The sequence below is a fragment of the Caretta caretta genome, chromosome 1, assembly GCF_965140235.1.
Source record: "Caretta caretta isolate rCarCar2 chromosome 1, rCarCar1.hap1, whole genome shotgun sequence".
In the NCBI taxonomy this organism is placed as follows: Eukaryota; Metazoa; Chordata; order Testudines; family Cheloniidae; genus Caretta; species Caretta caretta.
This window is the reverse complement of record NC_134206.1, coordinates 287246072-287273969: the sequence shown is the minus strand read 5'-3', so window position 1 is coordinate 287273969 and position 27898 is coordinate 287246072. Positions and strand designations below refer to the sequence as shown.

The 27898-nt window shown below is 42.5% G+C and overlaps 1 protein-coding gene across 1 annotated transcript; it reads right to left on the bottom strand.

Moving 5' to 3' along the window:
- Window positions 1-126: 126 nt before the first annotated feature.
- Window positions 127-24090, bottom strand: TSPAN8 (tetraspanin 8). Its single transcript, XM_048836832.2, has 8 exons — window positions 23952-24090; window positions 18268-18330; window positions 15194-15322; window positions 13806-13880; window positions 13606-13713; window positions 5699-5848; window positions 3698-3781; window positions 127-359 (listed from the first exon to the last, which is right to left on the bottom strand). Exons 1-8 carry the CDS (start codon window positions 24009-24011, stop codon window positions 306-308), a joined length of 723 nt encoding a protein of 240 aa, XP_048692789.1. The 5' UTR covers window positions 24012-24090; the 3' UTR covers window positions 127-305.
- Window positions 24091-27898: the final 3808 nt, after the last annotated feature.

The following is a 27898-nucleotide window of genomic DNA, read 5'->3' as shown; positions in this document are numbered from 1 at the left end:
TAGCACAACACTGTGCAGACACATTGTCTGGTAAATGAAAAATTTCAACATCACTCAAAGTAATCTACACACAAAATGAGCTCATCAAAGTTGTAAACAGACATTTATTGCAAATAAAAATCCACATTCACATCATTAATTTTAAGGAGATTGTTTCACATGAAGAATCTGTATTCATCAGGGCTGCTGCTTTTATCAAAACAGCTGCTTGTGACATACATGTATTTGTTTAAATGTGGCAAACCAAAATTTAACTATAAAAGTTTTGATTTGGCTGATGACCTAGTTCTGACACTTCCATTGTTTCATTTTCTCTGGATCTGACAGTACAGGCTCATCGAAAACCCCAAACCAACAATCTAGAAAATAAAGATATTTATGGTATTACTTGGCAGTCCTGGAAATCCCTGCATAGAATTGATACACAGTGAAAACATTTTGTTTGCAAATGTCTTGGATTTACATAAATCTGTGGAGGAGTAGATTTTTTCCAATGCCTTTCATTAGAAGCATGACTCTAGAGTATTGAGATTTTAATGAAATCAGTATGTACCACAGGTAAGATTGCAGAGAAAATGGAAAACTTAAACTTTGTTTAAAAAAGATGACCCATGTTGATGGGAGACCCTTCTTCAGATGTGGGATTTTTAAATGCAGCTATTCATTTTTATTTTCTAAGTCACTGGAATAACTTCTCAGACTCTGTTGTATGCCAAGATTTTAGTTTCTTTGACATCTTTAATCTTTTCTATTTTTACCTTTCTTGTGTTTCACTAGCTTTTATATTACATCTATACACACACATTATATGCATATGTACTCAGACACCCCTATCATTTTGGGTGCTAAATAGTCACATTACAAATATTTTAAATTTACCAGTAATCTGATCAGGCCAGAAGTGTTGCATCACTTAAAGAACTAGCTGACTGAAATAAAATCTGACTAAGGCCAAGTTTTGATGCAAGAATTACTGGGTGAAATTCTGTGGCTGGGGTTATACAGGAGGTCAGATTATTCAGTGGTTCTTAACCTGCGGCCCATGGGTCACTTGCAGCCCAATCAGCACAGAGCTGTGGCCCATGTGACATCCTCAGGGCCATGGAGGTACATTTGATGCAGCCCACATAACACATTGCGGGCCACATATGTGGCCCGCAATGGTAAATAGGTTGAGAACCAATTAGATGATCATAATGATCCCTTTTGGCCTTAATTTATCAGTATTTGAAGTGTTAAGTAAAAACAGGAAAGATCCAAATAGTCATTTATGAAGCAACTAAACAATAGTGTTTAACTTTTTCAAGAAATTTACAATGGAGAACATATAGAATATACCAGTGGTTCCCAAACTTGTTCCGCCACTTGTGCAGGGAAAACCCCGGAGGGCAGGGCCAGTTTGTTTACCTGCCGTGGCCACAGGTTCGGCTGATTGTGGCTCCCACTGGCTGCAGTTCGCCGCTCCAGGCCAATGGGAGCTGCTAGAAGCAACTGTCATCTAAGTGATCCACCATAAGTAGCTTCTTGAAATAATACCCAGCTGTCATAGGCAAGCTGAGTTCAGCCTGGCTTCTGACCTAGCAGTTACCCTCAACCTTGCCCCTGATCTAACCATATAGGGGCAATTAGTGATACCAGCTGGATGTAATGGAGTGAGAGTGACTGACCCCAGCTGCAGAGGATTACTTAAACACAGCTGAGTGGAGAAGGCCTAGGAGAGAGGAGGTATGGAGTTCCGAATCTCTATGGGAAGGGGTTCGGGCAGTTAGACTGAGGAAAGCGACAGTGATAGAATTGATCCCTGTGGGGGGCAGGCCCTGGAAAGGGGGCAAGATCCAGGGAAAGACCATAGAGAAGAGAAGACTTTCCTATGGAGACAAACCCACAGAGTAGGCTCCTGTGGTTGCGTAGCTCTGAGGTAGGGTTTCTACGTGGCACAGAAGACTTCAGTTGCCCAAGAGGCAGAAGAATTATTCAGATGTTTGGATTTTCATTTGGACCTTTTGGTTACCCTGAAGGGGATTTGTACTTTATGTGACTTGGCTGGAGGGCTGAGGCCTGGAAGAGACAGTGGGAGGCAGACAGTCAGTAGGCAGTGCTGGAAACGAGTACCCTGTGCAGCATCGCACCCTGACACAAAGGTGTGCTATGCGTGGTGAGCACACAGTCTTATAAAAAATGCTAAGTAAGAGGTTAGTTGCAAGTCATATCAAGCACTTCAGCTGTACTGAGTCTTTCCTGCTTACTATTACTTTCCTGGACATGGATTTTTTAGGCTGGAGCTCCTGCCCACTTTTAGGGCAGGGAGAATAATTCTCTGCCAAAGCAGTGCTACAATTTAAATACCTTTTCAGTCTGAATTATGGATTCAGTACTGCAAAATTCACTTTGTCATTCTGTGTTTACCTCAAGCCTCTAATTTCAGGGGGGGAAACTACAAAGAAGTAATACAAAAAATGTGAAATAATGGAATGAGGCAAAGCAATTAAATCCCATGTTTCTTAGTCATAGACAGAACCTAACATTAGTCAGGTGGTTAACTAGATAACATCACTTTCTCCCCCTCATTCCTTTAGAGAAAATGTGTTGTGTCATTGTTCAGTAAATGAAGAAACAATTGACATAAACAGCCCGAACATTCCAATTGTATATTCTGCTCTTTACCTGCTTAAATCTCCTCTATGGGGGAACTGTGTCCTCAGAACAATAATTCCACATCATAATCTCTCTATTATATGAGGGCTGCAATTTAGTTACAATTGAGATAATGTAGCTGACCTGAACTCTTGACAATACAAAGCTTTCTTAAATCAATGTATTTAGAAAGACAAGGTCGATAACATTTTTTTTGGACCTGATCCAAAGCCCATTGGAAGGTCTGTTGACTTCAGCGGACTTCAAATCAGGGCCCATTAAAGCAATTTTAAAAAAAAGAAAAAAGGTTGAATTTCAGGTTCCAGCGAGTAGTAATGACTGAAACTGAGAAGGTTCAAGGTGACCATCCGGTTCACATGAGCATCCCAAAGTTCAGACCAACTTCCAGCTCATCTGGAAATCCCACAAGGATGGGTTCTCTTGTGAAATTTCTACCATTCCCTTTATCCAGTTGGGCCAGAAATAGAACAAGAATAGCATCTCTTTCTGTATTTTTGGCCCCTCTATTTCTGCTGCTGACAAGAACCTGTCATGTAATCCTGTTCAGACTCCATTTTAAAGCTATGTTGTTTGCCCCATTACCCCTATTGGGAGGCTGTTCCAGAACCTCACTCCTGTCGTAGTCAGAAACCAGTAACTGGCCAGACGCACAGTAAGTAAACTACTGTCCTCCCAGAAAGTGGGGGGGAATAGGGAGAGGACTGTGACTCTCCCCAATATGCTGCTGCTACGTACCAGATCTCACTCAGGGCCAATTGTAAAATTAAGATTAAGCCTTTAGGCTGTAAATTCTTTGCAGGAAGTGGGACATGCAACCTGTTTGTACAGCACCCACCACAGAAGGGTCCTGATCCTGAGGTCTTGAGCCTTACTGCAATATACCTAAATACTAAATGATAGTACAATTAGGGATGAGGTTAAAGCCAATTCATTGTTGCTTAATAGTTGAGCAATCCAGGTATTTTAATCCCAGTCCCAGCACATTTCAAATACAACACTTTGCTTGTCATCTAGTAAATATTTTAATGGTTTATACTGATACCTCAATAAATGCCAGTCCAAATGCGATCCCCATAAGTATGACCATATGGTGTTTGAAGAAATCAATTATCACAACGCCACATGGCTGAAAGAAAAGAAAAGATTAATTATGAGTAATACAAGCTCATTAGGAGTATAGCCTCTAAAATCATTGGCTGCATGGAATAGCACTGGCCAAAAAGGTAATCCACCATGTGCAAGAGAAGCTGTTCTAATTTGCTCGGGTTTGTTACAAAGACAAAGAGTACATCTGCAACCATCCTGTGCTCTGGGAGGAATATCTGCTCTTTGTGTTCCAAAATATGAATCTAGTATCCAAATATACACGTAGGGTAAAGTTTCAGAATAAAAGACACTGCTTCAGTATCTAGGGTTTATGATACTGCCACATGAAAAATGAAATAAAAATATCATTTACCCTTATTTTCTCTGTCTTATCCCTTTTCATTAGAGAGGGGCCAAAGCTGTGAAGTTCGGGACTGGAAGTGAGTCAATTTCCCATTATACTGATATTTGCATTTGCTATTCCAGGTCAGGTTTATTACAGGCTCAGAGCAGGATAATTGGATATGGAGTCACATTTAAATCCAAACTTTCTCACATGTTCGACGGGCTCAGGCTGGATGTGGGATGGAGTGAGCACCACCGCCACCACTATCCCCTGCCCAACATGTGGATGGACTTTCACCCTATTTCCTCCCCAATGATAAACATGTTTATCTTTCTCTCAAAAAGGCTTTAAATTTAGCTCTGACTCACTATTGCAGCAAGTCTCAAAATGGTGAGTTTCCTTCACAAGGATCCTGCCAATATCCACCCCTGCCCATAAAATTTGGTGGTTTGCACAGGGAATTTGTCTTGCACCCACAATAATTTATCTATATTTTCATGCTTGTATTCTGTGGGTTCCATTTAGGCCCTGACTAAACTTTGGCCAAAGGGGCACATACCATTTCGTATTTTTGAATGTTAGGTCTTGACTCTGCCACCCTACACACCTGCTGAATATACCCTTATTCACAAACAGATTTCCTTCAGTGACACTACTGCAGGAATGAATTAGTACTCAGCATAAATAAGGGTGGCAGAATCTGGCCATGAACTTCAATATTTATAAAAATCTAGCCCCAAAATTTGATATTTATGGAAATTGGCTGTACAGTGGATGTAGATAATGGCAAAACCAGACATGTCGTAGCACTAACTTTCTAAAAATTCAGACATTTTATGCCTGTTTTCACTATTTTTCTCTGGATTTGCAGAGTTCTAATTTCCATGCAATGAAATCTTGAAATAGGTTAATTGAGTTCCCTGCTGCCCATTCTCCAATTTGTGTCTGAATCTCTCTTTGCTGCCTGTCATCATGCACCCTGTCTTACTGTTCTAATTTAATGCTGAAAGCTTTTCCAAGGGGTACAGCTGGGGGGAAATGGCCCCTCAAGTGTGCTGTCAGAAAACATGCAGCATTTCCTTCCAGCGGATTCTATAACTGAGTGTGAACCTTTTTAAAAGAGATTAACAATAAAAGTATCTTACATTGAAGCCTTTCATCCTGAAATATTCTTAAGTACTTTAAAAGCTATGGGTCAAATCCTGGGCAAACATGTCTGACAATGTAGTTATTTTATTGTGTGGAATCTTGAGCCTGGGGTGAGAGAGGAGGTGAGTAATCCCTATAGCAATATGGAGATGTTGCTAAGGCCTCCTGTCACTCAGAATCCTCACTGGTGACCACAAACTGGGAACCCAGACAGGCTGCAGAGGTCCTTAGGGCACTGCACCACACTGTGGAAATGCGGATATGGCAGGGGGAGCAGGCAGCAGCCAAAAAGCATGCTGTACTTCACAACCACTGGAGGAGAGGAAAATTTAACTAAGGAAAACAGAACAAACCCTTTTCCTTTTCAAAAGTATCAGGGGCTCTTTAATGACCAGGCAAAGCAGACAGAACCTCGCTCTAAACCTCTTTTTGGAAAGTGAAATATGTAAAAATCGTACTTACCCTTTTATAAATGTTTCTGTTAGAATAAACGGTGCAGAGATCTGTATTTTGGTCTTTCTGTGCACATTCACAGATCTTAAAATTACCATAAGGAGAATTAAAATTGCTCCCCCAGTCTTCATATCCCTTCACCAAACCACAGCACTGATTCTGTAAAAGAGGAGAAAAGGAGGGGTGAAAGGGAAGAATGGTGACTGAAAATAAGTCATAAGAATGGCTATACTGAGTCAGACCAAAGGTTCATCCAGCCCAGTATCCTGTCTACCAACAGTGGCCAATGCCAGGTGCCCCAGAGGGAGCGAACCTAACAGGTAATGATTTAGTGATCTCTCTCCTGCCATCCATCTCCACCCTCTGACAAACAGAGGCTAGGGACACCATTCCTTACCTATCCTGGCTAATAGCCATTAATGAACTTAATGTCTATTAATTTATCTAGTTCTCTTTTAAACCCTGTTATACTCCTAGCCTTCACAACCTCCTCAGGCAAGGAGTTCCACAGGTTGACTGTGTGCTGTGTGAAGAAGAACTTCCTTTTATTTGTTTTAAACCTGATGCCCATTAATTTCATTTGGTGGCCCCTAGTTCTTGTATTATGGGAACAAGTAAATAACTTTTTCTTATTCACTTTCTCCACCCCACTCATGATTTTATATACCTCTATCATATCCCCCCTTAGGCTAGGACTTTTCAGCTTGGAAAAGAGGAGACTATCTAATCTCTCCTCATATGGGCATCATTCCAAACCCCTAATCATTTTAGTTGACCTTTTCTGAACCTTTTATAATGCCGGTATATCTTTTTTGAGATGAGGAGACCACATCTGTACGCAGTATTCAAGATGTGGGCGTACGATGGATTTATATAAAGGCAATAAGATCTTCTCCATCTTATTCTCTATCCCTTTTTTAACAATTCCTAACATCCCGTTTGTTTTTTTGTCACACAAATCTGTTTCACACTTGCAAACCTTACCAAGCCATTGCACATCTAAGAGGCCCTTTGCGTACATGTATCCATGTCTTCTATCAATAATCAGAATGGCAGGTGAATTGTAGTCAATAAATAAAGAGGATGAAGAAGGAACAGATTTCCAATATACAATAAGAAAGAATCAGTAACATGGCTTTGGATTAATGACTGCATGTGCCACAACATAGCCTGTAATAATGTTGGATGTTTTCAGAATTATGTTTTTTTCCCTGCATTTTATATATGTATGTTAGACATAGCCAAAGTATTTCACATGTGAAAAAAAGCCAACCTGGAAAAAGATAATACAGGCATATAAAAATGAGACAGCTAGACAAATAACCCCCTCAATGGATGGGTAGCCTGTGAACCTAGCCATGGGCCAGAGAGGCTATGGATTTGGTTTGGGTTTAAAAACCTAAACCAGGTGTGGTTTTGATTCAGGTTCTATTTTATCCAAACCATCAAAGTGCAGGGGTGGAAGCAGGGCAACATAAAGTTCTGGCTTTAGCTCTTCTCTGTTTTAAAGGGCAGCTGGAACCACTCATCTTGTAGAGATGCAAAGGCCATGGGACATAATAAAACAATCGTGATCTACTAAAAACCAGAGCCACTATGGCTCTACCTCTACTTTTTCCAGAGAGACTCCTCACCCCTCCTGGGGGCTGTCTATGATATCATAAGCAGCGAGCTGGGTCAGCAATGGGAGGGGGCAGCAAAAGCTGTCTAAACACTGTTTCTGGCTACCATTCCACTAGCATCCCTGGCAGTGTTCAGAAGAAGAGCCCTCAAGCTCATCCCCTAAAGTCATGTGCTCCTATGGACCAAGCAATGCACACCCAGGCATAACAAGAATGAATGGTTCTGAGCACCAGCTGCTCTGTGGTGAGCGGCCTGTCCCCTGGTGTAAATGGGAGTTGAAAATATTCTGCACTTCTCAGGAGGCATCTTTCAGGATCAGACCCATCTTGAATGTTCCACCTTTTGGTGTTAGGCATGCATGGATATGAGCCTAGACATAAACCCGCAGAAGAACCTCTCTTTTATCTCATTTTATTTCCCTCTCTTTTACAATAAAATATAGCATTACATGACTTTGTAGTAAGGAAGAAAATATTTCAAATAAGCAACACATGGTGAATGTTCCATAAGATATGGTCATTTTTCTTTATGACTGACATAGTCCCTGACTGGTTCCCTTATCCCAGGAGTAAATTTGCCACTACAGACCGGTGGATGATTTTAAAATAGTAAAGGTTGGAGTAGCAACTTTCCTTCAAAACCTCTTCAGTTTGGAACCAATGGCTTGGAAGCAAAGCGTCTTATCTCACTGGTGGTGCTGTCACTGGGTGACATTTGTCATGACAAAATAGTATCTGTCATTCTTTGAGTGCTGAAAAGATTATACAGATTGCATATCTAGGTTGCTGCCATAGCTTGTTTGAATAGGGAGTGCAGCCAGATACGGAGAGAACTTCCCTTAGATAGGGAGGCTTTTAATGCTGGGCGCGGTCTCTCCCCTGGCGCAGGAGTCTGCCAGCTCTGAGTTATTGCCTCATTAGAGACCTGTAAAGTGAAGATCCCAGACTGGAGAAGGAAGGGAGGGTTAGGACTAGCAAAGCTTGTTATAATGTTATCATTCTTTGTTTTGAATCCTCCTTAATAAAGTCTTTATACAATGTTTGCTTTCTCCCATAAACCCATTATGTCATCATTCCAGCTGTGCTTGGATCCATCATCATTTATTTTAAATAAGATGTCAAATTTCAATTAACATTGCTAAACGGTGTGTGATACATAGCTCTGTGATAGAGTATACAAATCCCACACTGGGACAGAAGAGGTTAAACGACTAGATTGGGCCCAGGTAGGCCTTCCCCTCCAATCCTGCAGAGCATGCTCCAGCTGCAGACAGGGTTGAAAAGGGAGCAACCCAGCTCAGAAAGGGGAGGCTGAGGAAGAATGCAGACCTGCCCTGAAGGCTCCTCCCAAAAGGGGCTGGAGAAGCCTCCCTGAAGGCACAGTGCTGTAGGCACAGCCCAGCTGGGGCTGGCAGTTTTGGTTTCCTTTTTCTTTTCCTCTTATCTGGGATCAGAAGCTAAGGGAAGGAAACTGTGTTAGAAAGAGACCCAGGGAAAGTCTGGTGACCCTCCTAGGCAAGAGTGCCAGAACCTCAGTATAAGTGGGAAGGCCACAAGGGCCCCCCCTCCTCTTCCCATGTGGCCCTGACCCTGCTCCTCCTCTTTCCCTCTGAGATCCAACTCCCTGGCCAGGCCAGAATCCAGAGCTGGGCTGTGGTAAGAGCTGCCCAGGGAGCCCGGGGTGCTGTGGGGAGCCCCAGACCCTCCACCTGCCCTGGGTGGGGGTCAGGGTGCCTGAAAACAGCCCCTAGCCTATGTCCCTGACCCCTTGGGCACTCTACTGAAAGGTTTGGGGCTCCCCACAGCAGCCCGGGCTCCCTGGGCAGCTCTTACCATGGCCCGGCTCTGCTTCCGGCCTGGCCAGGGGACAGGACCTCAGAGGGAAGAGGAGGAGCAGTGGGTTGGGCCTCTAGGCAAGGGGGCGCTGAGGCCCACCTCAGCCTCATCCCCTCTGGGAAGAGGCTGATACCACTGGCAGGGGCTATGCTTGACAGCAGGGGAGATGATCGCCTTATCAGTTCCCCCCACCATAAAGCATAGCCCCTGCTGCCACCGCTCGGTGCTTGCCAAGACTTGCAGTTGGGGGGAGGGTCAATGAGGCCCCCAAACTACACCCATGTTATAAATTGGGAGGCCATGGTCCCCTTGCCTCTCCCCCAGTTCCAGCATCACTGCTCCTAGGGCCCTGGATCAGAGCCCAGTGGAGTGGGTGAGCCCAGACTCTCCTACCACTGCCCCATGACCGAATAAGTGCTAACCGCTAGGCTCCTTGGCCCACTGAGGGCCCCTTTACAAGCTCCTTCTTTTGTCTAGTATTTAGAAGAAATAAAAACATTTGAGCTAAAACAAAGTACTTTAACTTCCATCCTCCTGTATCATGTTTGTGTTGGAAAGAAAGTTTTTCTGAAGGGCATAGAAAAATATTGAGACATTTCAGGCATCACTTAAATGAGAAACTGAACAATGATTTCCAGTCTAAAGCAATGCAAATGCTACAGATAAGTGCTTCACCTACAGAGAATAACCACAGCGTTTGAGCGAAGGTGAGGCACTTTTTATATTGGGAATTTCTTTAGTATTTTTAAGAAGAAAATGAAAATGTTATTTATATTTTATTCCCAGCACTGGCCAGATTCTAAGGTCTTTTATTAGTTATTGAGTCCTTACACAGGTAAATTCCAATCAAAGTTCTATGGAGTCATAGATAGAGTTTAAAGCTAGAGGGTGGTGACAGAATCACAATCTAGCCTAGGGTGAATCCTCATTTGAGCACGGGGGGTTTCAAATTGCACCCCTCGTGTCCCCATTGCTGTGAATCAAGAATCATAGATGTGAATCAGGTCTGTTTTCTCCAGAGCAGATAAGGTCCACTGGCACCGCAGTCAACAAACCTGGCATTATATGAGGTATTCAGAATGGTCAATAGAGACAGCTCCAAGATGCAAAGTTTGGTTCTTTATCTGACTTTCCCTGACTTTGAGTAGTGTTTGAATCTAGGGATTTAGTCTTTCACTTTATTCAGAGTGACAAATTTTAGATCTGGATCCAAATTCAAGATACTATTAGACTGTAATCAAGTCACCCCTTAACCTTCTTTTTGTTAAACTAAATAGATTGAGCTCTTTGAGTCTGTCACTATAAGGCATATTTTCTAAAGCATTAATCATTCTTGTGGCTCTTCTCTGAACCATCTCCACTTTATCAATACTCTTCTTTAATTGTGGGCACAAGAACTGGGCACAGTATTCTAGCAGTAGTCACACCAGTTCCAAATACAGAATACAAATACAAAAATAACCTCTGTCTTTCTACTTGAGATTCCCTAGTTTGTGCATCCCAGGATTATAACAACTCTTGTAAGTAGCTATATGGGAAACAAATATTTACTAATGGGCTCCTCAATCTAGAAAAAGGTATACCATGATCCAGTGGCTGGAATCTAGACAAATTAAGACTGGAAATAAATATAAATTTTTGACAGTGAAGGTAATTAACCATTGGAACAATTTACAAAGGGTCGTGGTGGATTCTTCATCACTGACAATTTTAAGTCAAGATTGCTTTAGGAATTATTTTGGGGAAGTTATATGGCCTGTATTACACAGGAGATCAGATAATCACAATGGTCCCTTCTGGTTTTGGAATCTATGAATCAAAGATTGGATATGCTCAAATTCAGAGGCTTGGTTCAGGTATCTCTATAATTGTCTGTATTTGGTTATAGGCTGCAGACCCTGTACTTTCCATAGCAGTAAGAATAAAGCTTACAAAATCAACGGAATGAGTATGCAGACCCTGCAAAAGAAAGACAATACCTCTGGGCCTTCTAAACTCAATAGATAAAATCTGCACTCTTGTAAGCTCAATAGTGGTACAACAAGTGCAGAGCTTACATGGGCCTCAGGAAGGGGCTGGAGACCTTTCAAGGAACAGGTGAGTCTACAGACCTTGTAAATTCTCTTGGCAGCATGTGAAGACCTTGAAAGCTTTTTATTCATGGCTTTCTATGTTACTTACAAGAACTGCTGGGTGCTTCAAATTTTCTTGAGTCAGGGTGTTTGGATGAAGAAATTTACAGTATCTGTAGGCACAGGGCAGAGTTTGTAATCTTTGAACCAAAGTTATTTGGTTTATTTTGTTCCAACTTAGGTTTTTTGAAACAGGCAATTTAATTTATGGATCTTAGATACATAATATCCAGACTTTATACTCACATGGTCCTTTAGTGATTTACAAACTTTACATGGAACTTTGAAGTTCAAATAGTTGTAGTAAATGAGTCAACCATAAAACCTTCTAAAATATAGCTCAGTAGTTCTGAGAGAAAACAAATGAATAGAACAAAGTTGGAATTTCTATACAAGCAAATATGATATTCCTAAAAAAAGAAATGAGATAACTACCAAACCCTCTCTTTTCTTCAAATGCTCATATATCAAAAATGCTTTGTGCTCTGACAACATGCAGGTACTTAGATAATACAATAAAGAGAGTGGGATAAAGACAGAGATATCAAACCTCCTCAAAATGTTCCTCTAGAAAGAGACTTTCAGAAAGTTAAAGGATGACTCATATGTAAGCCCCTAGTCAGTGGCTTGGACCCTATGTGCAGGGTGGTGGGGGGGGGGGGCGCGCGCTGGGCATGGGGAAATTGCATAGTGGTGGATCCAGTGAATATTCTAAACAAGAGACGACGTGTGGGGCAGGGCAAGTAGGGTCATGTGCAGTGATGAGCTGCCAAAATCTTAACAACGGGTTCCCCCCTCACCCCACGAGGGGGTTGTTGCCCACCCCTGCCCCCCAGGACTCCTGCCCCATCCAACCCCCCCGTGTTCCTTGGACGCCCCACCCCCAAGACCCCTGCCCCATCCACCCCCTTCCCTGTCCCCTGACTGCCCCCAGAACCGGGCAGAAGGGTCTTGTGGGCTACCGTAGTGGGTGCCCATCCCACCCTAAGAGTCAGAGGCACCTGCCGGGGTGTGACGTGGGGAGTCCCAGTAGTGCTTACCTGGGGCAGCTCCAAGGAACCATCCGGCAGGTCCCTCTGGCTTCTAGGGGCGGGGGAGCGTAGCTAGGGGGGAGCAGGGGGAGCGGCTGCTCCCCCCACTGATCACATCAAAAATGGCGCCTTAGGCACCAACTCCCTGGGTGCTCCGGGGCTGGAGCTCCCACGGGGAAAATTTGGTGGGTGCAGAAACCCCACTGGCACCTCCTCGCCCCGCGCCTGGCCCCAGCTCACCTCCGCTCCACCTTCTCCCCTGAACCCACCGCCCCGCTCTGCTGCTCCGCACCCCCCCATCACCGCTGGCTTCCCGTGAATCAGCTGTTCGGCGGGAAGCCGGGGAGGGCTGAGAAGCAGGCCGCAGCTTCCCGCTCAGGGCAAGGGTGGCGGAGGTGAGCTGGGGCAGGGAGCGTTCCCCTGCACGCCCCCCCACCCTGGGTTACTTGTTGCGGCGCGGGCGGCCCTCCTCGCGCCCTGCCCCCCCCGAGCTCATCTCCGCCTCCCTGGGCCTCAGTGGGAAGCTGCGGCCTGCTTCTCCGCCCGCCCCGGCTTACCGCATGAACAGCTGATTCGCGGGAAGCCTGGAGGGGTGGAGAAGCAGAGCGGGGCGGTGCGTTTAGGGGAGGAGGTGGAGGCGGAGCAGAGGTGAGCTAGGGCCGGGGGTGGGGTGGGGAGCTGCCAGTAGGTGCTCTGCACCCACCAAATTTTTCCCTTGGGTGCTCCAGGGCTGGAGCACCCATGGAGTCAGCACCTAACGCGTCACTTTTGGCCGGTTAAATTTAGAAGCCCTTTTAGAACCAGTTGTCCCTCACGGAACAACCGGTTCTAAAAGGGCTTCTAAATTTAACAACCAGTTCTAGCGAACCGGTGTGAACTGGCTCCAGCTCACCACTGGTCATGTGTCTCCCCAGATTTGCTGCTTGGCTTGTACTAAGCATGCTCACATGGACTTCACATGCTCAGTAGCATCTGCTGAAGCCTCTGCCCTCACTCTGCCTCCCCCCAACTCCGCCACCCTCTATCGGCGGGAGATCGGGTACGGGTCATCTCTGTGCTAAACTGCTACCCCCAATTCTTACATGAATGTCGCTGCAGGGAAATCGCCACAGGGAAGAACTCCAAGCCACACATGGAGAATAGAATCCCCCTGTACAGTTTTCCAGCTGCATTTAGGGCAGTTTATGCTTTTTCAGAAGGGTGATATTCAACTTTGTGGCAGTGTAGTGATAAAACAAGGATTAACTCTGCATCAGATGCAACAGACTAAAAAGATAACACCTGTCTTCAGTTACCATTTTCTCAAACTTCTGAAACTTCTCTTGAAATACTTGAGAATCCGAAGTGACGCCTTGCAACTGCTTTGCCTCCTCGAAGAGAGTCTTGTTAAGTGTTGTTTCTATCTGGAAATCCAAGTGATATTATATTGTAATAGTTCATATTCTATGTAAAATATTGCAAAGAACTCAGCAAATGTGATTGAACCATACAGTACCTGAGACTTATACACTGCTCCCAAAATACCTGCTACGATCTGAAGGATCAGGATCAAAAGGAGTCCAATAAAAAACTAGCAAGAAAACAAAGAAGGGAAAAGTTAATACTTTTGACCAGCAAAAGATCATTTCTTCCAGCTTGGTGGCAAATTATTATTTACATGAATGGAAACTTTGGCAGAGTAAATTTACATCGTGCTTAGAGCTAATCAGAGTATTCATCCTAACTCAGTTTGAGACAAAATTTGGCCTTTTTCTGTACACAAATGCCCTGGGCCAGCATAAGGGGTGATGTGGTATTTCACTCTTCCAGGAGGAGCATCGGGAGCTATTATGTCTCAGGCAGGCACAGTCTATCTGAAGACTGCTAAGTTCACACAGGGGCTGCATATTGTGCTCTATCCGTTGGCATGGTACAGATTGCTGCCCTCCCCAGTACAAATGTTTTGTGCAGCTCCATGTGTGACATTTTATGCAAATGATGTAATGAACTAATTTGCATATTTGGACAAACCAATCCCATAATCTTCAATTTGTGGGGACTATACTTGCACTCCAAGCAGTGTGGGGTAAAGTGTAGAGCTGCATAGTACTTAGCAGCTGTGGTTAAGGATGCTGGGTAGATGGCTTGGTGCTGGGTAAGGCAAGCTGCAGGTTGGGGGCAGTCAGGTGTGACCTGGGGGCTGTCTGAGGCGACTGGGTGGAAGGTGACAGTGGTGGGAAGCTGGGAGAAGATTGGCAGGGGGAAGCTGAGTGGGAGTTGGTTGGGGAGAAAGCTGGGAGCGGGCTAGGGGCTTTCTGGACCCAGTACTGGGTCCCCCTCACCTTCTGTTCCCACTAACTGCTCCTTCCCCTCTGGGATCCAGAAGAGGGAAAAGGGCGATGGGAGGCAGAGTGCCCACGGTGCCCCTGGCAGGCAGTACCAGCCTCAGGCCCATTCCCACAGCTGTCAGAACCAATAACATCTCAGTAGGGCTGCAAGGATGTGAGTGTCACACCAGATGCATGACACTTGGCAGCTATACCCGTACACCAGCCCTGCTCTGTGTAAACTGTCCTTTGGGATAACTTCTTCCTGGGGTTGAAGAAGTTAGCAGTTCCAAGAGTGAAGGGATTGCTATCATGGAAGGCCACTAAGCAGTCACAATATGGCCTAATGTTTTTTGAAACCCTCCCAACCCTGCTTATGGAAGTTGCCTTTGTCAGACAGTGAGAGGCATCCCACCATGCACTGCGTGGAATGGGTCCAAACAGTTAATACAAGTAATCATTTGATCAAACAGAATTGCGCCAGATTACAATTAGTCTCATTTGCAAGGAACTTTTCCACCAGCCCTAACTTCAGCTTGAAAAGTTTAGACAAAGGTTTTTCTTTTCATGACCCTACCAAGATCAGCATGCATTGACTTTCCTTCATTGCACCACAGCAACCCAGGAAACCAAGGACCATAATGATGGATCCCACTGCTATCATCAGGTCAACAGCTGAAAACAGGCTACTATCTAAATGGATATCCTGTAGAGAGAGAAACAAAAAGTCAGTTGTAAGAAAACCCTTTCTAGAAGAAGGGTAATTTGTTAGATAACCTGATCTACCTCTTCTTACCCACCCCACCCCCCAAAAAAGAGGGTGACTTTGTAGTTGAGGATAGAGAACTGTTATGTATGGATTAATCAATCAGGGTGATGTTCTCTCCTGAGCAGAGGACACACCTAAGGCCTATGCACTCATTTCAGCCCTATTTTGAGAGTTTAAGTAGGAATTGGCAGTCCATTGTCTTTGTGCTGGCTCTCTGCACAGCAGTGAATTTCACCCTTAGTGAATAAACAAAGGTCTTTTGTCTTAAATATGTTTTGTTCTGTTTTCAGCCAATAAATATTTGTTTCTACTTTATGTAGAAAAAAATTATTACCTGGAAAAGTTCTTTGTTATTAATCTAGTGTTGGGGGGAAAAAAGAGTTCTTCATGACAATCCCAGAAATTTACTCACTTACTCCATTGCACTTCCCATGAGAGCACTATTCAGAATAGTACTGGATACACGAGAGGGCAAGGTCAGATACATTTTTCCAAGGCTTCTCTTTGTTTTAAACTGGTTCTGCAGTATTACTCTAAGGGATGGTGTCTGTATTTTGATGTGTGTCATATTTAAGCAAACAATTCCTATAATTCAATATAATTAAATATCAATTTATTCAGTTCCCATTGGGCATGAGCAGGGCCGTAGGCCAACATTGGGAGAAACCTTCAAAGAATATTTTCCTCACTGTTGCCAAGATTAGTAACAATGTCTGGAAGTTGTCACATTTATCTTCTGATGGAAACAGTGAAGGTGCATATAGACTAGTATAATTTTAGGAATGCAGGGTGCTTTACTTTTCCAAGTGAAATAAACCTCCTATTTACTGTCAGAGAGCTGTATTCATCTACAGCCAAATCCTGAAATGGTTACTCAGTAAAATAGACAAAATGCATATTGACTTTGAATGGGAACTTTGCCTGAGTGAAGACTGAAAATAGTGTGTAAGGACTTCAAGATTTGGTCTCTAACTCTTAATTCTGCAGCAACTGAAGGGGTTCAGCTATTTAGAACTAGGGATCCAATTCAGGAAAGCACTTAGGTACACACTTAAATACTGTCCTGAATAGAAATGCTTTCCTGACTCGTGGCCTTGTAGAGCACAGCTGTGATTAAGGTGTTCCAGGTATACAAGGCCATTTGGGGAAATGTACTGTATAAAGTCAATAAGACGTGTGGCAACTTGAACCTCTGTGGAAGACTGGGAGATTCGAAACTAGAACTTGTCTTCTATCCTCTTATGTAATAAAGAAGCTCAAAGCTCTCCACTTCCCCCCCACCCATGACTTTATATAAAATATGGCCATATTTCATTGTACCAGGGGACTCTATAACATGTCCACACTCTGGCAAAGGTGGGAGTTCACTCTGAGATTGACTGGCTGCAACACAGCCAGCCACCAGAGGTAGGACGCCAACATCTGGGATTTGTTTGTTTTTTTGTTTTGTTTTTTTTTAATTGTAAATGTGAAAATGTTGATCAAAGACATATTGTTCTTGATTGATGGGAAAAGTGCCCTGACTCATGGTATGGCAACAGACTGGCAATCAAATATCTTGGCACTTTAATCAGCCCTATAAAATTAACCTGGAAATCGCAAAAATTGTTTCCAAAATGGATAGCCATTTTTTTTCACTTCTGGAATCAGTCAAGAAGCATTTTGAGAACAAAATTACTCACAAAGTCTCAAACCCATTTATCTCCCTCTGGCCCAGATTCATGCACTGAGGAAAAGAGTTATGTTTCTCAACAGTTTGGAGCTGGATGTTTCACCACCACCCCCCAATCAATATAGTAACTCTTAAAAGCTCAGAGCGCCTACTATTCCACTAACCCCCACCGTGCTATCGAACCAGCCTCCCACTAAGGGAGATTCCTGACCAGTGGCAGATGGAAGAGTCGCTGTCAGAGTGTGACTCCAATGGAACTCTGCTGTCAGGGACCATTGACAGTAAGTTGCAGGGGGCCCCAGAACCACTGAAGAAGCAAAGGGCCTCCACACAGAAGGCCTTTGTCTCTGGTAGATTCCTCAGGAACCTTAGACCATGGAGGGTGGACTTCCTGCTTATTTTGTAAGGAGGGAAGGTGGTAGGTGAAAATCCAGTGGACTGATCCAGATAAACTCCATGAAGGGGACCTCGAGCAGTTTTCCTCTCCTCTCATCTCCAGCAGGATTTCTGCAGGAAAGGACAATTTAACCCTTCATAAGGACTTCCTGATTTGGCTACCTTAGGGCCCTTTACTGCAAATCCTTATTCATGCAGTAAAAAGGGTTACAGGGTCAGGGCTCACATTTTTACAGTTCCATTGGAAACATAGGGAAAATATTTGCTTATATGTAAAGGCTAAAATTGCTCAGGTAATAGACATCCCACTTTTGAGGAAGGGTTAGAAAGCAGAAAATTCACTGGAAAATTCAAAAGGGTTCCTGAGTGTACTACTTTTTCTAAAAAAATTTGGACTGACTTTTGAGGAGACTATTTGTTATGTGGGTACTGACCTTTCTCCCACATTGAAATCAATGGCCTAGTTCCCTGTGACTTCAATGCGAGCAAGAACAGGACTATGTCACACAACAGAAATCTAAGCAGCTTTGCCACCAACACTGTAAACATATATAGTAGTAGTACCATAAAGAAAAGCTCACGGCACACATACCTCTGCAATTGTACCATTCATTACATCTGACCACCTGACTGATCCCTCTTATTTAATGTTAGAGATCATAATTTGGTTATTATATACACACAACAGTCACCTCACTGAAAGGCTAGCAGGCTCAGGAAAATTACTGTGGAAAATGACTGTGTTTATTAGCTGACACAGTGCTTTAGCATTTTAGGGTGAAAAAATGTTTTTTGTAGGACAGAATACATTTACCTCTTGAGCAGATTTGCTTACACGCAACCAGATAGAGACCCCCAGAATAATGCAGCCACATATCTGCAGGGAAAAAACATCAGTAATAATAATATCTAGCTCTCATGTATAGCACTTTCCATCACTAGCACTCAAAGTGCTTTACAAAGGAGATCAGTATCATTATCCCCATTTTACAGATGGGGAAACTGAGGCAGACAGAAGGGAAGTGATTTGGCCATGTTTGCCCAGCAGTTCAATAGCAGAGCTGAGTCTCTGCCCATTAGGTTACACTGCCTTCCTGTACACACACTTACCATCCCCAACTGCACCAGATGCCTGCAGAAATACTGAAATTATCTGTACAGCAAAGTGAAAGAAAGATCAACGGCCTACAGCTTCACAGCCAGAAAACTTCATAAATGGCAGCTGAATTTCCCTCACTCAGCCCAGCGGTGCAGTTTGCTGTGCACCAGCTGCCTGATGTTCCAGTCCCTGAAGTGCCTACAGTTCAGTGATGATTTATGTACGTGGTTTGGGAGGCACTTTGTGATCCGGTGGGATGAGGGTGTATATAAATGTACAATGTTATAATAGTTAGAGAACACAGGGTATATCAGAGTTGTAAAAAAAGATCATTTCTCATATCAGGACCATCCACATGGAGGCCCTCTTCCCCCAGCTTCCCTCTTCCCCTTTTGTTCTATGGCACTGTTTCTCTAATGAAACTGCACTACCAAGGACTCCCTCTGCCAACAGCCTTCCCAAGCTGTGTTACCTTTTCCAGGTAAGTACTGCAGGACCAGAGAAGGGATGGTGTGCATTCCCCCACTCTCCTTAGCCCACCCACTCTTTCCACTTAGCTTAGCCAATACTTGACCCAACCAATGGGTTCCAACCCTGCAGGCAGCTCTCCACAGACTGGTAGGAAGTGAGAAATGGTTCTGGGTGCAGGACAGATACATTCCCGTGGGCCCACTGTGGCCTAATATTAATGATCAAGTATCAAATATTGAAGTCCTCCCTCACTTCTTATTCAGGTAAACTTGCACTGATTTCATGGTTTTTCTAATTATGTCCCTGGGAGTCTGATTGGTGACTGAGTAAAATCTGAGAAGGATTTCAGGATTTGGCCCTGAGTGACCCGCCCACCCCAGGTTTTTTATTAGCTGCAATGTTTGACTACAAACAACCATGTGCAGATCCTGGTTTCCAAGAATAATATCAGCATTGCATATCAAGCAGAGGTGTACTGTACCCAACTGGAGACATGCCCAGCTACTTGAAAGCATACATCCTGTGGCCTTTCAGATATCCTCCTCAGACCAGAGAAGACCTTAATGACTGGATGAAGGATAAGTAGGCAGGCAAAGGGCCCGACTCTCCTCTCACTAACTCTGATGAAACTCAGGTTAGAACTACTGAAATAAAGATAGTTATACCAGTGTAAGAGGAGAACCACATCCAAAGAATGTACTGGCTTGGAAGAATGGAGGGGATGTGGGGAGAGGAGACAGAATAATCATTTAAGGATAGACTGCCATGCTTACACAAGTTCAGTACTACCTTGCTGTATCCTGTCAGGGGTCAATTTAAGGGCAGTAGAAGATGACCTTTAAATTTGGAGAGAGATGATGATATTGGCGTCTCAGTAAGATTGTGACCATTCCTGGACATTCTAAAGTAACATTGTTATTTTTATAATTTTTAGACAATTTTCCTTAAAAAAAATCCTCACCCACTCAAAGGGCCGGTATAATACTCAATCTCAAATCCCATAATGACTTTAGCAGATTATTTAACGTGGAACATGGCCAATACTCAAACCTGAACACTACATTTTTTTCTGCTTCCAAGTAAAAGTCCTGTAAGTACATTAGTATTTAGTCTGTTTATAGGCTTTTATATCTGAACAAGAGGAAACAATAAAAAGAGAGGATATTATTTGCTACAGCTATCTCACCTTATCAAATTTTAACTAGAACTTCCATTGAAAGGAATGGGGACTTTGGCGTAAAAACTGATGGTATCATATGACCCCATGTTCAGGCCTTGGTCTATGTCACTGTGTAAAATATTTGGTTATGAACCAGACATTATGGGCTTTAGTCACGTTCACTTCAGTGGCACTTCTCCTGTGAGAAAGTACATTTGGCCTAAACTCATGAACAAAATTTGAGCCACAATATTAATGACTTAATTACTGCCACAGAAATATATCAGTAATAATAAAATGAATAATGGGCCCAAACTAGATTTTCCATTTAGTGGGAAACTCCAATTTCAAAATGTTTCCTTTCCAAAATAAAAGAGAACCAAATATTGTTGCAGTTTCCGGCAAAATTATGAAATTTAGCCCCACCACCCACAGAAATAGTTTCAGGTCAATCAAAATGTTTTGCTTTGATAAAGTCAATGCATTTTTTTTCCAATTTAGATTTTCTTCTATAAAACCCAATTTTTTAAAAAGTCTGAAGCAAAAAGTAGTTTCAAAATGAAAAAATTGAAGCATTACATTCTGAGAGGGCCAAAACACAATGCCTCAAGCTTACCAGAATGCTCCATTCTGGATTTTTTTTTTCCAAATGAAATTTTGTCAAAATCAATACATGTTGACAAAATGTTTCATTTTTGACAAATCAGCATTTTTGGATGGAAAAATGTGCCATCAGAAAATTTCCAACCAGTGCTATGGGTAATAGCAAATAACTGAGGGCTATATTGTGGCTTTGCCACAAGCCCTGACCAAGGGCCACCCGTGTAGTTGAACTGCCTCAGGAGCAGACCAGGGCCCAGACTGTGTCTCACAGAGTCACAGTCTGGTGCCTGGTTCCCCACCCCCTTCCTTCAAAGTCAAGTGCAGTAATCTGTGCCAGCCCTACACTTGATGGAGATTACTGCAGATGTACTGACTGTGATGTCTAACTAGAATACTAGGGCTCCACCCACTCCCTACCCACATGGGTAGGTGGGGGAGTAGCAATCACATGGAGATTGCACTCCTCCCTGCACTACTACTCGCATTGTATGCAGCCTGGGTAAAGAAGCAAAGAGGAGACTTACACACCCTTATACCCTTGCACGGATGCATACGTTGGAAATCAGAAAGTTTCTAACCCTCAGAGGAGTGAGGTTCTGGAACAGCCAATAGGAGTTGTGGGGGCAAACAACCTAACTAGTTTTAAGATGAAGCTTGATAAGTTTTTGAATGGGATTGCCTGTGATAGCAGGGGATTGGACTTGATGACCAAGGAGATCCCTTCCAGTCCTATGTCCTTACAAGAGCCCTGAATAAAGCACTGCCTTGATTTTGTTGAAATTCAATATACTAAAAAGTACTCAAGTGGCAGAAGCTGTTCTGAGGTTGATGTTACCTTAGCTTCCTATTATAAGCTCGATTTTTCTACCCCACACTGGGGAGCAGTGCTCTGCACACTTCTGGAGAGTGCCAGGATGAGTGTGCCTGGGGAACACTGGCTAAAAGCTGTAGTAATACCCACTGTTCTCTCTCTGTTTCTGTTTTCACCAAAAGGGTTAGTAGCAATTGGACATCTAACATAGTAATCACCAGTGAAAATGAGGCTGAAATAGGGAAAGCAGAAATTAAAAATTACTTGGACATGTTAGATGTCTTCAAGTTGGCAGGGCCTGATGAAATACATTCTAGAATACTCAAGGAGCTAACTGAGGAGAAATCTGAGACATTAGCAATTATCTTGGAAAACTCATGGAAGACGGGAGAGATTCCAGAGGACTGGAAAAGGGCAAATATAGTGCCAATCTATAAAAAAGGGGAATAAGGACAACCCGGGGAATTACAGACCAGTCATCTTAACTTCAGTACCCAGAAAGATAATGGAGCAAATAATCAAGCAATCAATTTGCAAATGCCTAAAAGAAAATAAGGTGATAAATAACAGTCAATATGGATTTGTCAAGAACAAATCAGGTCAAACCAACCTAATAGCTCTCTTTGACAGGGTAACAAACCTTGCATATGGAGGGAAGCAGTAGATGTGGTATATCTTGACTTTAGTAAGGCTTTTGATACTGTCTAGCCTGACCTTCTCATAAACAAACTAGGAAATATAGCCTAGATGGAGCTACTATAAGGTGCGTGTATAACTGGCTGGAAAACCATTCCCAGAGTAATCAGGGGTTCAAAGTAAAGCTGGAAGGGCATATTGAATGGGGTTCCGCAGGGACGGGTCTTGGGTCCGGTTCTGTTCAATAGCTTCATGAATAATTTAGATAATGGCATGGAGAGTATACTTATAAAGTTTGCAGACAATACTAAGCTGGGAGAGGTTGCAAGTGCTCTGGAGGATAGGATTAAAATTCAAAATGATTGGGACAAACTGCAGAAATGGTCTGAAGTAAATAGGATGAAATTCAACGAGGACAAATGCAAAGTACTCCACTTAGGAAAGAACAACCAACTGCATGTAGTAACTCCTTGCTTAACTTTGCAGTTATGTTCCTGAAAAATGCTACTTTAAGCAAAACAATGTTACATGAATCCAATTTCCCCATAAGAATTAATGTAAATAGGTAAACAGATTAATGTAAACAGATTAGACAAACACCTGTCAGGGTTGGTCTAGTTATTACATAGTCCTGCCTTGAGTGCAGTGGACCGGACTACATGACTGTTGAGGTCACATCTATGATTAATGTCCCTTTAAGTACTGTTATGTAAAAAGTTCACCTTAAAATTTAAACACACTCAAAATCAGCCTGGGCTAGGTCTAAGTTCACAAACCAGCACTGGCTCATTAGAAGTTTATTTATTGTGTCCTCAAGGCATGAAAGGTTTTTGCAAATTCTATTTGTCTAGCCACAAACTTTCAGAAGCTACTGTTTGTGGTTCCTTTTGAGTTTTGTCTTCTGTTCACTGGGAAAGATTCCCTGAGGCAAGTCCCATGGTGTAGCTACTAATTCCACTTCTGGTTTCAGTGTCCCCATTGTCAACCTGTTACATCTCTTGCCTAAGGGTTGACAAGATTCAGCCATGAAAAGGCTGATTTTATTTGGACTCAAACCTTTCAAAAAATTCTAGGTCTGCAAACAAGTAGACACAACAAGTATGGAGATCTGTTTCAAACCAAACTCAGAAGGCTTCACGCTGCTCTTCTTTTACATCAGGCCTGGATTCTACTCTCTCACATACTCCATCCACTTCCATATAATTATCCCTAATACACACCATTGCAACCTGTCAGCTTGCCAAAGCAAGAGACTCAGTGCAAGACAGCGCCAAAATACGACACACACAAATTATTCCTGCAAAAGATTTGAAAATGCTTCTATAAAATTATTCTAAACCCCGATGTAAATAATTTACAAAGTAAAAGCAAGATAGTTCATGTGTAACATAGGCAACTTTTGGACTATAATGAGTGATGTCCCTCAAAATGAAGGCACTTGTGATATGTCGTCACAAGAACTAGATCTCTAATTTCGAATTTACAAAAAATGCAGGCATTTACTAAGCATTGAAAATGAAAGAAAAACAGAGACTAAGCTAATGTTGCTGATAAAGTGAAATTGAATGGATTCTCTCTCCCCACTGCTCTACCTATTTCCAATCATACTCTAGTTTTTTATTTATATCTAATTTTCTTTATAACTGCTGCTGCTATATTCCCTGAATACGGTGGGCTCTGGTTCCCATGCCACTATTAGTAACTTAAAAATCAACTTACCCAGAACAAAAAGTTGAAGATGAACATGGAATATTTCATGCAGCTGCTCACCCCTGCCATTTTCAAAAGCTAGTGGAACCAAAGTTTAAGAAAGAGTTTTTACAGGAGCTCTTCCTCTCTCTCTCTCTCTCTCTCTCTCTCTTTTTTAACTCTTCGAAAAGCTCTGAGGCTGTGTTCTGTGCTTTGATACCAAAAGTCTTGGAGGAAAGCAATTACAATTATTTACTTAATACATATGCCCTGGGTAAATATTAACCAAGCACCCAAAAGCACCATCAAGTGTTATCTCTGAATATGTGCATAGGCATGTTCTCTTGTTCTGGCTACAGGATTGGACGTTTTTATGTTTGCATTCTTATTTTCCATACCCCAAAAGTAAACAGATACTATAGGATAAGGCATAATATCAAAAGTAGAGGAGAGGAAATGAAAATGTAAAATGTTTATGGGGTCAGTCTCAAGAGAATCCAACATTAAATGCTAAACGCTTGCACTTCTAATGCTTCTAACAATTACTAGATTTGCTCTGTTTCATCACTTTATTTACACACTGCCAGAATTCATAGACCTCCCCTCAGCCCTGTTCCAAACATCCAGCCTAAGTAATGGGATGGATGCTGGCTTTCTCTGCACAGGAATGGGAGAGAGGAATCTGCCACCATTACTTCAATCTCAATGCCCTCTCCAGACTGCTCTTGGCTCTCCCTCCATGACAGCATCCCATAGAGCTTGGATCTGTAGTGCAGAGCATACAGGCCCTGTGCAGATTGCCAGATTTTTTTTCTGCCCCAGCACAGCGGTCACATGGTTCCACTCTGAGACTCCCTACACCCGGAGAGCAGGGGCCAGGATTTTGTCCCAGAGTAAATGACAATGACAACTGTAATGACTTTACTTTGGTTTCGTTGTTTGCCCTCAAAAAGATATTATTAAACAACTATAGATATCAGATTGTTCGGCCTCCTCTATCGCTATGTTTTCTAGAGGAAACCCAACAAAACAATCCCAGGGGGATGAAAGTCAGGCAGGGGTTATGCTGGGTTCTCCATGGAAAGAAAGATTTAATTTGCAGATGGTCCCACAGAACTTTTGCCTGTAGAGGCTGGGGATGGGCTACATTGAACCAGTTTGAGTCCCATTCACCTTGACCAACCTCCCTCTTTAGTCAGCTGTGTTTACTGTTATCCTCCAGATCTCCATTCTGAGTGCATAGTAAGGTGGTTTGGGGAATGTTCTATATTTGCATATGTAACCCTTGCTCCCTCGGAGTGGCACTCTGTCCCCCTCTAGTGGTGGCTAACCCAGCTAGAGATTGCTACAGTCTTGGCTAAGAGATATGCGTCTTTTGGCTCATGCATTTAGCTCAAGAGGTCCAAGATTTGATGCCCACTGCCAACACCACACCCTTGTGTGAGGCAGCGTTACATGTATATGTAAATGGTTAATAGGCAAGGTGTCTGAAGATGGCACACATGGATACATAACCTTGTCCTGGGTTTTGTTGGACCAATACATTTTGTTGGGCATGGGTTCTTCTTGTTGCTCTTTACAAAGGGGACATGATCTAGGTTACACTGGCTAAATATAGCCCATAATTTTTATTTAACTAAATTTAAGAAGACCCACCTGCTCTGAATTCTGATGACTGGTGATTAACCTGACTCACAGATATTCAAATTTCAGAGGTATGGCATATTTTTTGGAGGTAACAATTTTTCTGATTCTAAGGGCTTGGCTTTCTGACTAATTTATTTCACAATGTCCAAACTAAATCGGAGAATGTTCCTATGAATAATTGTGCTTATGAAATGCATATTTCTCAGAAACTTGGAGAAACAACAGAGTAGTATGTTTTAGATCTAAAGACCCAGATAAATAAACAAGTAAATAAATTTATATATCTTCATGGAAAAATTACATAGCCACAAATGAATCATGAGAATAGTTCAAGTACCATATAAAATTATATGACAGATTTTCTATAAAGGGCAATGAAAGAATTACAGCTGACATCTGCTTTGAAGAGATAAAGTCTAAAGTTAAAGCATGGAATTGCATTTAGAGCAGGTTTATTATCAGACTAGCTCTGAAGAAAAGTGTCATATTGTACCAGAGATTACACAGTCATGAACTGTCTTGTATAGTAGATATCCATTAACGATTGATAAGTTTTAAAATAGTTTTATCTGAAATGTTTGGACCAGACATTCAAAAAGAAAGGAAATCACTGGGGGGAAATGTGATAAACTGCAAGGCATTTTGATATAGAAACCAAGGATAAACACGTACAGAATGGCCCCTCTCTAGGAAGTTAGTATGCAAACATTTCGCAAGTTATAAAGGGAGTCTATAGGACCAAATCCTAGCTCCCACCCCACCTTCCCATCTTCTTTCCACCACTCTGGAGCACAAAGCAGATACAAAACTGGTGTACTGGCTACCTAACTCCAGAGATCCCCAGCTACTGGAATGGCCCCTTTAGGAGCTGTTGAAGTTGGGAAGAACTTAGAGCTAAAGCTGGGCAAATTTTTTTTGACAAATAGTTTATTCATTGGCATAAGGACTTGAATCCAGATCTTGCATTCCCAAAAGAGCGCTCTAACCACCAGACTATGGAGTCTTTCTTTCTGTTTTTTTTTACAAAGTGGAACAGCATTAACAGGAGAACTTGAGAAAGACCTAGCCTAGAATAGCCAATATCACAGTGGTTAGAACGTGCTTCTGAGAAGGAAGAGACCCAGGTTCATAATCCCTGCCCTGGAGCAGGGACTTAAGTCTGAATCTCTCATATCCCATGTGAGTTTCTCAAACACTGGGCTATTAGGTTAAGAGGAATGGTGGCATCATTTCCTTCTCCAGCGATTCTGTGACTCTAGCCCTTTGCTTTTACTTAAAGGTTAAAGTTGCCAGAAGTGAAATGAAATCTATATGTTTCAGGTTGAACACAATGTTTTGTTTGATCCCAAACAATATTTTTGAACTGCCAGCAAACCAATAAAAATATAATCAGTTATTCACCCCACTCTATGAAGTTCAAGCCGGAGGCTGCTCCAAAGTGTGTCAGAAATAGAGCCAGTTTCCCGCTCTGTTATGTTTTCAGTTGTGCAGGGCACAAGACCAGTATAATTGCAGATCTGGCGCTATTGTGTATACAGTTGCAGTGAGGTTAGAAGACTTAAAAAGTTTAAGATCTAGATTTTAGTCAGCCTATTTTTTCAGCATTGCAGGTACAATTGGAGGTTGCAGTTGCTGAAGTAATTTATCAGAACCTCTGGGATTTTATTTCTCTTGTCAGAAAAGAACCACTTACCAGTTATTTGACAAGCAAGTCCCAGGAGGATTCCAGTTCTCCCTAGAACTGGGGGCATCTCTTTTGTTGACCATTTACCCAGGAGTAAAAACCATCAGGACTTTTTTTTTCCCTGGTCTCTCTGAAAAAACAAAAGTGAACTTTAATATGACTTGATTGCTATTCCTCATTTGAGACTTGATAAAAGGGGAATTGGGCAAAGTTAAACACATTCCCAGTGTGAATTATATTCTAATTATAACGTAATCTTCATGTATTACATGAACTTGTCATAACAGTGATGTTTCATATCTATGTACCAAGGTACTTAAAGTAAAAATGTGAAGTATATGATTAAAAGTATGTGAGTGCCTTCCATTATTGAGAAGTTTTTAGTGACAGTTGTCTGCAGAAGACGGTAGCTCTATTGTATATTAACCTTTCTTCTTTGCAGTTGCAGATTTGGAGTATCCTTGATCACTGTACATCTATCTGCAGTTGCAGTTAGAGCTGAAATGACCTGATTTGTAGGTGCAACCAGAATTGCCCGTAGCAGTTCTAAATGGGTACAACTCTCAGCACAAGTAATTCTGCCTTCAGTTTTGTGCCCATATTTAATTGTGCATGCCAAATTGCTCCCACAATCCCAGAGACTCTT